General features: G+C 38.2%; 1 protein-coding gene across 1 annotated transcript in view; it reads right to left on the bottom strand.

The window, feature by feature from the left end:
* Window positions 1-13,877, bottom strand: part of LOC127630824 (membrane-associated guanylate kinase, WW and PDZ domain-containing protein 1-like) — a 56,002-nt gene extending 42,125 nt beyond the window's left edge. Inside the window, exons 1-2 of the mRNA XM_052108631.1 lie at window positions 13,743-13,877; window positions 4,888-5,177 (exon numbers count right to left, since the gene is read on the bottom strand). Coding sequence (XP_051964591.1) covers window positions 4,888-5,167 — 280 coding nt within the window. The 5' untranslated portion in view covers window positions 5,168-5,177; window positions 13,743-13,877. The remainder of the gene's footprint in view (window positions 1-4,887; window positions 5,178-13,742) is intronic.
* Between the last annotated feature and the right edge of the window lie 571 nt (window positions 13,878-14,448).

The raw sequence follows: 14,448 nt of genomic DNA, 5'->3' as shown, positions 1-14,448 counted from the left end.
ATTTTTCAGCTCTGTAGGTCCATGCAATACAAGTGAATGGTTGTCAAAATTGAATCTACAAAAGTCACATTAAGGAAGCATAAAAGTAATCCATATGACTCCAGTGATTAAATACATATTTTCAGAAATGTTTTGACAGGTGTGAGAAACAGATTATTTTTTATTTTATTTTTTACTAGAAATTCTTCTCTTAGCCCAGTAGGGGGCATTTGCATGAAGAATGTAAATTACCAAAAATACAAGAAGAAGAATGTGTAAGTCAAAGTTAAAGTCGAGACTGACTTATCAGGGAGGAGAATTTATAGTATTAATGGACTTAAATATGTATCTTTTTCTCACTCACACCTATCAAATGGCTTCTGGAGACATTGGTTTAAACCACTGAAGTTTTAAACTGGATTACTTTTATGCTGACTTTTAAGCTTCAACATTTTGGCACCCATTCACTTGCATTGTATGAACCAAATGAGCTGAGAAATTGTTCTTAAAATCTTCTGTTGAATGTTCTGCAGAAGAAAGAAAGTCATACACATCTGGGATGGCATGAGGTTGAGTAAATTATGAGCGAATTGTCATTTTTTGGTGAACTATCCCTTTAACCAAGTTAACCAAATTTGTAGGTGAAGATCATGTTTGAGATGAAATGTGAGACAAGTGATGTTTAAATAAAACAAAGAAAAATCTATATAAATATAACTTGTGAGCAGGATATTTTTATTGGGCATAATTTCAAATCAAGGTAAAGCTAAATTATGCAAAAAGTGTGAAAATATTATTGAACTGTGTATATTTATGATACATAAAATGTTAGCTATATTAGCCTTAGCAAAACAAAGGAGTAATTTTCATATTTTCTTTTATGTTATAAATGTAATTTCCATCACTGTCATTTCCACCACAGAATTCTATTAATCACAATACAGAATTTGAGATGTGATGGAAATTACACTGTGGTGACTTTCAACAGAAGAAAAAAAGACAAAAATGACATAAATCTCTTGTGATGCATGTACAGTACATACACTATAGTCTATTGTAAGTAAACAAATGTAATATACTATTAAGAGCGTGACAACAGGATTTAAGTTTCACAGTGCTGAAAGTGCCTGAAGTTGAAGAAACACCCATAGATGCACATAGCCACTTGGAAAATCAGGAAGTGTTGACACTAATCTATTGTCTTAGATGAATAAGGATGCAATGATGCAATTTGAAAACTCTTTTTTTTATATAAAAAAAGCACTGTTGATAAATTTACAAAAAGAACACTCCTGTCACCATGGCAATAAAGTAAAAATGTGGTAGTGTCAAAAGATGCTGGGCTGAAAATAAACAAACCAAAATGCACTTTAAAAGTAACACCTTACAAAAACCGCTGCAATGTCTCTCGCCCTAATACCACCCATCCCAGATTACCACAGTAACATCTCAGACCTCCCACACACATTCTCAGCTCCAAACACATTGAGACTGCACTGTGACTGCAGAAGTCTTTCAGGTCAGTGTGCTACTGTCACAAACAAACACTGAGGATCACCTAACCAGAGCTGCTCTGTCTCGACATATTGATTTTTGCACTTAATATAATCTGGTGGTCCTTTTTTCTGCACACAATCTTAGCACATGAAAAAAACCCTTAAAGTCCTCAAGAACTCATGGTAGTATGAGTAATTTCCTTTAGATCTATTCATTTTTTAAAGTGCGTTATGACCTTAGATGACAGGCAGCTTCCTTTCATGCAGGATATTGATGGTCTTTATTCACTGTGGATGGGGATTGCCTGTCTTAATACTCGCCGATGCCAGGATCCATCCCCACACTGACAGCGATCAATCCAGCCGACCATGGCTGAGACTTCAAGAGAGGTTAAGTAATAGAGTGTGGGATATCACTTCCTCTTAACGTCTGACACTGAACTGGGGGCAGGGGCGCCTGCAGGATTTAATCTGAGGGTACGCACAGAAATCTGCCTAATAAACCTTATATCTAGGGGGTCTGGGGGCATGCTACCCTGTGATTATTTTTTTGTGTGCAAAAAACAACACCAAAGTGTTCAATTCTGATGACTTTGAGATAAGAATTTGTTATATTTTCTTGAGTATGAGTTGCATTCATGCAACTATTGGCTAAAGCATTTCTTCCAGTAACTGTTCAGACAGACACATTTCACGCAAAAAATAAAGCTATACGCACCACAGCGAAGAGAGCAGAACACAAGTCTCTCGAGATGTGTTTTTATCAGTTGAAGAAGTCCTTTTTAACTTGACCCTTTATAAATGCAGCACTCCTGTGATAGATGCTAAAAACACAGCGAAACGTGATGATAAAGATGACTAGATGGATGTCAAAAGACATCCATCTAGTGAATGTTTATATGGAAAACAATTGAAAAACAGCGCTAGCGGATGCAAAAATACGTTCAGTTTGAACAGCCCCTTGTTCACATGGCACAGCACTAGCTGAAGTTTCTCAAAGTTACCTCTCAAAAAGACAAACTTTTGTTTCAGTTGATTGTTGTACATTTCCACTTTATCCAGTGCTGTGAGAAACCGCTCCAAAAGATTCAGTGAGAGAGTTGTGCGAACTAAATTTTCTGAATCATGAATCGATTCAGAATGCTTTGTAAGCCCATTTGACGAATTCACTGAAAATAACCAACTCAAAAGAATTATTAATTCGCAAATTGGGCATTGTTAGTTCTTTTAAACAGCCAACAGAATATGGGACACTTTTCATGATTGGTGAAATATTCTGAGAATAAATATTTCTCAGGTCAGTCGCTCATGGTACACACAGTGCGTACGGCCATACAGCTACAGGCGCCACCTGGAATAGCTACAGGATATCAACATCCTTTTATATATGATGTTGTTAAAGGGATAGTTCGAATACCTAACCCTAACCCTTTTTTTTACAATGAGAATAGAAGGTGACTGAGGCTGTCAGTCCCTAACATTCTGCCTAAAATATCATTTTGTGTTCCACAGAAGGAAATTAGGGGTTTAAGAACAACATAAGGGTAAATTATGACAGCATTTTCCTTTTTGGGTGAACTATAACTTTAACAACATGTAATTCATAAAGTGGCTAAAACTAAATGCATCATCACTATTATATGTTTTCAAAACATAGTAAAAGATTTTTTAAAATTAAGTAAAAAGATAAAAGTAGTTACTGCATGGTGCAGATGCTTTTATATTTACTCAATGTATATTTTGTCTTCCTGAATGCTTTCATAAATGCCAATTCTACTTCTAGCAATTCTAAAGTAACTATAACATTTACATGTATACATGGCAGACACTGTGAATGCCTTACAGTGCATGCAAAGTATACATTTGTTCTTAGATAAGCTTGTATATTCCCTGAGAATCGAACCCATGAAATTTGCGTCGCTAGTAGCATGCTCAACAAGTTGAGCTATGGTCACTGTCGATACTGTCTCTACAAAAGTGGCCACCCTCAACCATTTAATTCCTAATTGCAAAATATTGTTTAATTTAATTAATATATAGAGATTTTAGAAACCTAATTTGTTAAACAACTAATACTGTACTTAATAAACCAAACAGAATATATTGGCATTCCCTTGTTAATTCAAGACAAGATATCTGAACATGTGTGCAAATGCCTTCATTAAGCGTGAATTCATTAGTGGCATCAAGAAAACTAAGAATTCCTGACACTTTATCTTGAAGTACTGAAGTAAACCAGACTGTACTCCTGCTAGACATAAATATGGTAAATTAAATCCCATGGAACATCTTGAACTGACATATTCAGGCAGGTTAGGTAAGGATAACCCAATCCTTAGGGAAAATGACACTTAGTAGAAAGATGTCAACACTAGTATGAGGTACTTGGGGCTGTATATTGTCAGTGGGTATAAAGCTCTAATACAAAAAATGACATCAATGAAATGCAGTTAAAACATCCCAATGTCACATAAAATAGAAACAGTGAAAAGAAGTGGGTTGTTACAGCCTTGTCAATAAAGGCCCAGGCTGGTAATGCCCAAAGGTCACAGATTTAACCCCAGGTAAGGATGACCTGTGACCTGGAAAGTTACTGATATCCCCTATTGCCACTGTGATCTTCCAACAGTGCGATTCTGGATGGACTCCAAGGAGGGGGGCAAAGCAGGATTGGGGGTGGGGGGCTTGTAGTGTCGCTATGGATAAAAACAAGACACAACAATTTAATATCAATATTACAGTTACTAATGATGATCCACTTTGAGAGTTGCACTGAAGAAAAATAAATCCTAATCATCAGTATTTTGTTATGCTTTTCAGTAGAAAAATCACAACATTCTTAAAATAAGATTATATTCAAGATTATATAAAGATTACTTTTATAATCTTAAAAAAGGAGACAAAAAAATAAATTTGACTTTAAATTTAGTCAAATTGAACTTAATAAAAAAAAAATATTATTCTAAAGAATTTGTAAAAGAAACTTAAATGGACACACTTGATGAAAAAAATACCTGATTCAAAAGATGTTCTCAAAGATATTTAACCATTCTTAAAGGAATCAAGACATCAATTCTGATTATAAAAGAAAGGCTTTTTGTAGAGTGAGGATCAAAATATAGTGTGTGGGAAATCATACGTTTTACTCTGTCAATCGTATGTCGTTCAGAGAAAATCCAGGAATGCTTCCCTTTGTCTTGCACCTCTCTTATCTGATGCAAAGTATGAGTTGGTCAATGCACATGCCTGCTACTATAGCGAAATTGGGTTAATAGCACTGCATATAGACACAGCAGTAACTATTCTCAAGTTACTTGATCTGGGGTTATCCTACTTATGGTACTCAGCCACATACAACCCAATTCCCTCTCATTATTAATTCATTATTCCCTCTCGTTAATAATTAAAGTACCTGGTAAGACTGTTTTTATCCGGATGGGATGTGGACATGAGTTCAGAACCCCTCTGACGTCTCCCAAGGTCAATCCCAAGACAGGTGTACCCCCAATCTCTAGGATGATGTCACCAACTGTGGCTCCACCTCCAGGTGCTGCTGTGACAAATGGGAACTCTCCATAATCGGCCCCACCCCCAATGGCCACGCCAAGCTCTCCCGAGGCTCCGCCCAGTGGGACGAAGCTCTCCTGCACTTTTGAACGCCAGTGCAGCTTCTTAACATTTGCCTTAGACATTATGACAGAGCTGAAAGAAAAAGAGATAAAGAAAAAGAAGTATTACAAACCAGTAATCTCTTATGGCTGCATATTTTTAAATTTAAAGATGATTTGACTATAATTGCAGGATTTTTTTGAACTTCTGAATGAATAAATTTTACATTTATATAGTGCTTTTCTGACACTACACTCAAAGCACTTTACATAGTGAACAGGGGACCCTCCTCAACCACCACCAGTGCGACGGCAGCCATAGTGTGCCAGAACGCTCACCACAAACCTGCTATAGGTAAAGAGAAGAGAGTGGAGTTATAGAGCCAATTCATGAAAGGGGATTATTAGGAGGCAATGACTGAGAAGGGCCAATGGGGGGAATTTGGCCAGGACACCGGGGTTATACCCTTACTCTTTACGAGAAATGCCCTAAGATATGTATTGACCACTGAGAGTCAGGACCTCTGTGTAATGTATAATCGGAAAGACGGTGCCTTTTTTAGGACAGTGTCCCCGTCACTCTATGGGATGTTAGGACCCACACAGACCCCCCCTCCCCCCGACCACACTAGCACCTCTTCCAACTTCCGAAACATAATATTTAAAGAATGTCCTGAGTAACCAAGCTATTTTGGTTTTAAAAAAAGGTTGATTAATATGGATCGCTTGAAAATTACATTCTAAAGCCCCATACAATACATATATTAGTAATTCAATGGAAACAAAGTGAAACTGTGGCAAAATCATATTACCATGTTCACTGTGAGTCACAGATAACACATGTTTAATGGTTATTGTAACAGTAAGGTATGTAAAATAATGTTTTATAAAGATTTCCAAACTCTTTGAATAAAAGCACTCTAGGCCAATGCATCTAAACGATCTATTTGGCACAGAATAAATACAGAAGTGAGCAATCTTAGCATCCACTAACTTCTAACAGGCACAAAATGAGAAATGGGGGGTTTAAAAACACTTTCCCTAAGTCCCTGTGGTATTTCACATGCTAAACACATGATACTGTAGGAGTCTCTAAATTGAAACAAAATAAGCAAACAGATGGTCAAAACACAGTAGGGGTGATTCCATCCACAAACACAATTTACACCAGCTCATTAAAAATGCATAGATCTATTTCAGGTGTCAACAATTCTGCTACAAAGAACTTTAAACATTTTATCAACAAGATCTTTGGGGACTTTGTGTTAACATCCTAAAGTAGCAAAATACATACATATCTCAGAGGATATGCCAAATTGTGATTCAGGTTTGGCTGCAGAAGACACTCTCACTCTCTCTCTCTCTCTCTCTCTCTCTCTCTCTCTCTCTCTCTCTCTATGAGAGACTCATAAAATCTATAGATATCTATCTACTAGATCAGGGGTTTTCAGTCTTTTTCAGTCCATGGACCCCTTGGTGAAAAGAAAGACAGAGCAGGGAACCCATGTTAAATGTTTCATTTTAAGCTTGGCCAATAGTAGCATGCATATAGACCATATTACTTACTGTATTTACATACTTTGTTATACTGCTTGCATTACATAGCCATAAAAATAATCATCAATGATGAAAAGTCATATGCATTACATTAAAATTTTACTGAAAGGTGAAGTATTCATTTTTTATGCTGAAATACTTTTGTTTAATGTGTCCAGTTTAATTAAATATAATTAACCTCTCCCAAATGTGTAAACATTCTGGCTTTGTGACACTATAAAAACATTATGTTTATATTTTGAGGTACCCACACACATGGTCATTGAAATGTGAGCAAGCTCTGCTGAAATAAAAGTCTTCATACAAATTAAATAGCGTGTGACAGCATACTGCCCAGTAACGGCTTTTCAGTCGAGCGCTTTCCAGTGGCCCAAACAGGGCATTAAGTATTTGGGTATTTTATTCCCAGCAAATGTATGTGATTTATTTAGAGTTAATTTTGTCCCTTTAATAAAAATGTGGGCAGATGGGCTTCATTACATTTATCTATGATTGGAGGGGTTAATGCTATTAAAATGAATTGTATTCCAAAATTCAACTACCTGCTACAATCTCTCCCTATAGATTTCCCCCTCTTTTATTTCAAATCCTTCATTTGGAATGGTAAACATCCCAGATTACATTTTAGTAGGTTGCATAGGCGATTGACATAGTGGCCTAGGCAAAGGTTTTGTTTTATTATTATGCATTCGGTTTCAGACATTTGGCACATTGGTCGCTTCCACCTGAGAGATTTTTTGGTTTTGTATTGAACAGGAAGTTCTTGCCCCTATTTCGCCATCGCAAAGCCTTTCTATCAAACTAGAAGTTAAGTTGCACCCCATTATCTCGCATTTGCACTCGGTGTTTAATTCTGACATTTATTTAAATGTAGCCTAGAGAATATGGCTGAACCCAAAACTATGTATTAATAAGTCCCCTTTCTGCTGGACAGAGTGGATTGTGAGGGAGGTTAATATGCTTGGTGACCAACAGTATATGAGATTGGGGTGTTGAGATCCACTGAAAATATGGTTCAACATTTTGGGATTCCCAGATCTCAGTTCTTTAGTTATTTACAGCTGCGCCACCTGCTCTGTGCTATTTTTGGGAGCAGCATACACCCCCCTAAAGCGGCTGCTACTCTGGGAGTGCCGATTACTGCTTTTGGAAAAGGTCATGAGGCATCAGTGCATTACTCCCTGCTAATTCAGAGTTTGGTGGATGGAGATCCAACTTTTCTCAAGAGATTATGGGTGAAAGATTTAAACTTGGTATTGGAGGAGGGAGTGTGGGCTAGGATTCTAAAAAATGTCAAGTCTACATCTAGTGATGCAAGGGTGCTTCTTATGCTATTTAAAATGTTACATTGATTCTATTGGACCGCCTCTAGATTGTATAGGCTTGGTTTGAAAGACACACTCACTAGCTGGCGATGCCAATCAGAAGATGGGGACACAACCAATGTTTTTGTTGGTGTGTTAAGATCATAGAATTTTGGTTTAGGTTTCAGAGTTTTATGTTTGACGTATTGGGCACTTAGATTTCATTTAGCCCAGACTCGATTTTAGGCGATGGGGCGGTCAGTAATTTAGGGGATAAACACGTAAAATATTGGGTCCTAGCCATTGTTATGATTTACAGATTGTTGTAAGGGTATGGAAGTTGGCTGGAGTGCCCTCATTTCAAGAGTGGTGCACAGAGATGGGGAGGGTGGCAGCATTTGAGGAAATACCATGTAGAAAGCTGGGAAACTTAGATTTATTTGATAGGAAATGGGGCAGCAATTTGGCCTTCTTGGAGGGCTCTCGTGGAAGGGCAGAAGTGTGTGTGCTCATGTGTGACCACAGGGATGTTTGTTGAGGGTCAGAGTGGGGCTGGGGATTGGGAGGGGTAATAGTGGGGGTTAAATTTTGATTATGTGAATATTTCTTTGTCAATTTTGTGAATCAATAAAAAGTGTTAATCAGAAAATCCCTACCACTTCATCTGACCCGATTCCACTGCCACGCTGTCTGGCGAAAGGGGTGTGAAGAGGCTAAGGGGTGTAGGCAAAAGTTGTATGAATATATTATCCATTTGGTGCCACTGGGCTCAGAAAAGACATAATTCGTCTCTCCAAAATGTCATAATTTGCAGGGATTTAACTACTATAGAGATGGAAGTCTAATATTTAGGGTACTAGTTGATCAATATGGGCTTTTCAAGGACAAATTAGGCTCAGTCTTCAACATATGGTTTAATCCATGGGAAGGACAATAAAACATTTAGCTGAACTTCAGCATCTAAACTTTAATGTTGGTTGAACTTAATATGTTGGTTGAAACGACCACAAATACCAGCTATTAAAGCAAATCCTGGAAGGAAAAATCGAAGGGAAAAAACGACCAGGACGGCCAAAAACGACATGGCTCAGTAACATCAAAACATGGCTACAATTATCAACAGCACAAACTCTACACGCCGTGCTAGACCGGGACCAATATCATCGTGAAGTCGCACACGCCGTTAGGCAGCACTAAAGAGAGAGAGAACTTAATATTGTATTTTAGTTTTGTTTAGTTTATTTCTTTATACACAAAAAAAAATTGTTTGAGGTCAAAACTTATTTGCAGTACCCCTAATTGTGGCAAACAACCTTTTAAAAAGCCTTATCTTTTATGTAAAAGCATAATGCAAGGGAAATTATAAAGTTAGAAATATAAAAAAGTGACCATGTGAAAACATCTGAAATAACTATCTGTTCAACACACACACACACACACACACACACACTCCTACAGTACATTTCTGATTAAAACACTGCAGTGCAATGATCAAAGGCATTCATTTGATAAACACCAATGAGAGAGGGGGAGGTGCAGGAGTGTTTAACTGAACTACACTAACAGAGTTACATAGTTACAGAAACACTATTGCAGTAAACTATGGGAGGGGGAGAGAAAAGAGAGAGACTTTGCATATTTTTTCCATTCCCTCATAGAGAGAGAGAGAGAGAGCTATAACTTCAGGTTGTACAGACTCTGCCTTCAGTTATGTGTGGAGCGAGTCACCTTAAAAAGTAAAAGCAAACAGGGGCCTGAGCACTTCAAAACCCAGTATCAAAGTCCATCCACCCTACCGTAGTGTGTTCTCACCTCAATTGAACACACACACACACACACACACACACACACGAGTGTGAATTTTACATGAAAATTTAGACAGTGAATGCTTCACCAATAGAGAAACAAATCTAAGAAAATCTCTCAGGCAGATGAAAAAAAAGATGTTGCACTTAAGACACAAGATACAAATATTACTTATCTTTAAATATGTATCTACATGTGTCTACCACTTTGTTCCTGTGATTCAGGGACACCTCTGGGATTATGTTTCATGCACACTCACAGACGAACACACAAAATGTGTCTTGTTACCCTTGGTTTGAGGTAACATCAACACTAAATATTCAAGTTTCTGCTAGTATCGCTGCAGTGTGACATCTGTTTATTTTCTCAAGAGCTGAACGGTGTCCCCTCCTTCTCTTTGATTAAATCCTGCTTACATCCACTGCATTACATATGCTTGCTGAGTCTTCATAGAGTGCTGAGATGTTGAGAATAATTGATTAAGTATTTCGAAAGGTGCCCAAAACTACCACCTCATCCTGCTAATGAATAAAAAACTTGTAACTAGACACAAATAACTGTTTGTGTTCAAAAAATGTATGTTCCAGTAAATGCAATAGTCACATTTTAAAGTCATTCAAACCGATACAATTGTAAGTCAGCTTTTGAATACATTATCAATAATATGAACAAGACATGTGGAAGTTTTTTGATTGACATATTGATTTCAGGTCTATAGATTCTCAAAATGGTCTACATGGAGTTCTAACTCTGCTTGCACACATCCATATTCAGCTTCAGATGTACTCATTAACTCAGGGAGGGAGGGAGCTCTAGCCACCAGAGATGAAATGCAGAGGGAAGATAACTCCTGCTGGACCTCCAGGTGAGTCGATGAACAGAGTCAAATCAAGAACAGCTTTAATTGAAAATGAAAGGTCTAGATGTCACTGGGCCAAGGGGAGTGAAGATCAGGTCTAGGATGGTCTAGGACAGTGGTTCTCAATCAGGGGGCTGAGCCACTTGGGGAGAATTGCAAATTTCCAAGGGGGCTGGCAAATGACTTATTTAAAATAAGTTAAATTTCAATAACTTTATTAAAATGCTGCAAAGAAGGCAACAAAATTGATGGAGGCCTTCAACATATAATCTGACAACATACAATTTCTCACACTGGTGCAAATGCACAGCTGATTTTTACATGTTCCTGCTTACAATGAATTTTCGCACAGCTTAATTTAGGTCCCATTACTGCAGTCCTGCATTTTGTTTCTTCTTCTTTTCACTCGTAAACCAAATAAATTGTCATGTGTATGCAAAGCTGTTTGTACAGACCTCTACTGCAGAGCATTCAACCTTGGCAAACAAAATGGACACATTTTTAACTTGTCTCCTCAACAGCTATTGTTTTTATTAAAGAACAAACTGTTCTTGAAACATCTGGAATCCTGAAATTAACTGTGATTAATTATTTTTATCTAATGACACTCCTAGTTTCTTTGGGGAACCTGTGTATATTACATTGACCGATGAGTGCCTTGAAGTCAAAAAGTTTGAAAACCGCTGGTCTAGGATGACTTTCTGAGGCGGGATATTTGGGTGATGAGGTACACTGTTAGTCTGGTGTATGCATTTTTGCTGGAGACAAAACGACTGTGAAATATTGAGAAATAGTCATCTAATGCAGCAACTCTTAACATCAATTACTGTTCATGCTGTGGAACAAGAGCAAATCTAATACAACTCAGAGAAGAATTAAATTACATTACTATTCTTGTGTTTCTCTCTGAAACGATGATTACAGAGGATGTCTTAATCTGAGTGCACCATAGAACTGAATTGAATATTAAGTTTAGCTTCCTAAATTGTAGAGAAAAAAAGACTCAACAATAGCATCACTGTTTTAGTTTGACAAAGACCTAAATGTATCAAAACTTTGCAAAGTCCAGTAAGATCTAAACACTCACAAGCATGTTTCAAATCTCTCCGCGGCATCATACTGCGGTTCATTACAGAAAAAAGAGCCTCAGGTACAATGGCCTGCCATCATGAGCTGAAGCATTAAAGCGTTCATGGCACTGAGGAGCCAGGGAGTTTGGTTTTTTGCCAAATCAGCAAAAAAGGTTCCTCCTCACCAATTAAAAACAAAACGTTTTAATACAGTTGTATTTCTATATTCAGTCACTTCTCATCTGGAGCTGGGACCAGCCTAAATCAAAGGAGGTGACACTAGATTCCATTTCAGCATAATTCAACTCAGAGGATGAGCGTGATAATAAGTTGTTAGGACTTCAACACCCAAGAGCCAAAAAGGCATCTGTCTCTACCTCTGATGTCTTCAGCCAACTCAAACAGAACTGAGTTACGAAATGCAACAATCATCTATTTTATGATTAGGTTAAAGTGTTGAAACTGTGCAGCGAAAATATTCATTACCACACACTGATCTTTTCATCACGAACTGACACGTTGCTTAAGTGAAAAGCTGCTAAGTATTCTGGAGATGAAACTTTATGGAACCTGAACACATGCTCATACATATGAATCCACACAATGCACACCTGCGCAGGCTTATTTGCATAATGACACTATTGTGCATAATGACACTATTGTGCATAATGACACTATTGGCTGCTGATTTAAGTCCATGTCCTCCAAGCTCGCAGCCTTTTACAAGAGTTACAACTACTGTACATGTCACGAGGAGAGGAGAGGAGAGGAGGACATAGCAAAGGTTTATAACTCTATAGCCTGGGGGAAAGATGGAGTGAAAAAATAGAGAGGTAGACAGTTCTGCAGTAGAACCTTGCTGAGGAGCGCTTTGGTCCGTGAGTGTGTATGAGACCATTTAAATGTGTGTGTGTATATATATATATATATATATATATATATATATATATATATATATATATATATATATATATATATATATGTGTGTGTGTGTGTGTGTGTGTGTTATCTAATGCCTATGCAATATAAATATTTTAAATAATGCCAAGAAGCCTTTGAATTTAATTAAATTTGACTGAGTAGCTGAGTAGAGGTGTGTTAGTGCGGCAGGTATTGCTGATTCTGGGGACATGGTTATAGATGACCCTCTTGTAAAATTTAATTGTTTACTAAATGACACACATTTCCAGCCTCATATTGCTCTGTTGTTTCCCTTTGTTTTACATAAACACAACATGCTTGACATCTCACAAGCAATAATAAAACCCAAATGAATCACACTGATGTGTGTACGAGTGTGACCATTAACGCTATTGAGGGTTACAATGGTGCCTTTTGAAGCGAGAGGGGCTGCATGCTGCTTCCCAATGACTGCAATGGTCATTATTTACCACCAGAGTGGACTATGAATTCGGCATCTCACATCACTGCAAGATCACAGTGCCCAGTTAAAACTGCTGAACTGAAAAGAGCCAAAACTGACACGTTTTTTTTCTTTCATTAGCATCCCAGACAAATACACTTACTGTGCCTCTTACTTACCAACAAATGCATTCAATTAAACCTGTTAGGACAATGTTTTTTTTTTCTTTCTAGATCTGAGAATATGCGTCTAATGCGAGGCCCCTGTTTTACTATGAGGGCCAACAGTTCACTCATGCGGTCTGTGTTGCCGAGGCGCGCGCGTGTTAATGTACTGCTGCTATTGTTGTCTGAGACCCGCTTTTACGCGCAGATCTTTTATTAAAGACAAACATGTAGCACATGCGGACTTTACATTCCATGCCGTTAGATGTTATTTGACCTTTTTAAATTACGAGAGAAGCTGCGATAACAGTAGTTGAAAAACAAAGCAAGTGACAGGGAGAACGCGGTGGTAAATGCTGCAAAGGCAAAGTGGATTCCCTGGCGTCGGTCGCCGAGTCTAAACAAGGGCATAATGGAATGTGCGCTGAACATACAGTGCGTTATGACAGGCGGGTGGAAAAATGAATGGACAATAGCATATGGCAGTAGTATCAGATGGTCAGCCAAGCAAAAATGCGACGGTCCATATGACATACCTTCATAATTCCAGCCTTCCCCCGCGACGTTTTGCCTTTGGCTATAATCCTTACAAAAACAATATTGATTGCCTATCGGAGTCGCAGGTGACTGCAGATCATGCTGTGTTGGAGGAGGCACCAGCAGCGGACTAAGGTTATAGATCCATTGCTCTACGCTGCTGAAGATGAATTGGCCGGATAGGGAGGACAGTGTAGCATTACATTCAAGCGCGGAAGCCTCTTGCCCTCAGGGCCGATCAGCTAATGGAACATGGGACAGAATTACGCTGCATTCAGTACAGCACTGTCTTTGCAGGTTTGGCAATAAGGAAGCTATGATAACGCAGCCAAGCGGAGGGGAGGAGAGGAGGAGGAGGCAGGGACGAGGAGGGAGCGCTGTGTAAAACAGGGACGGAACGGACCGCCTATGTTTGGAAGTGATTGGACAGCGCCGCGTGAGACTGGGAATACATGAACGCGCTGTGACTCCTTACCCAAATACTTCAATCAAGAAGACACAGATGAATTGATAATGACTAGGACTGCATGGTTCTGATCAAGTAAGCGAATGTGCTGGTTAATTGGTAATTTCTCACATCGCCAAACGCGCTAAATAAAGTCAATTGTGTGAAATATGAAGTCATCATTAAGTATATTTACTCTTTGGAAGACTCAAAATGAAGGTAACTTTTCAACAAACAGTAGGATACATATGTGTATGTGT

Source organism: Xyrauchen texanus, chromosome 37, assembly GCF_025860055.1.
Source record: "Xyrauchen texanus isolate HMW12.3.18 chromosome 37, RBS_HiC_50CHRs, whole genome shotgun sequence".
In the NCBI taxonomy this organism is placed as follows: domain Eukaryota; kingdom Metazoa; phylum Chordata; class Actinopteri; order Cypriniformes; family Catostomidae; genus Xyrauchen; species Xyrauchen texanus.
The sequence above is the reverse complement of the archived record's forward strand: the minus strand, read 5'-3'. Positions and strand labels throughout refer to the sequence as shown.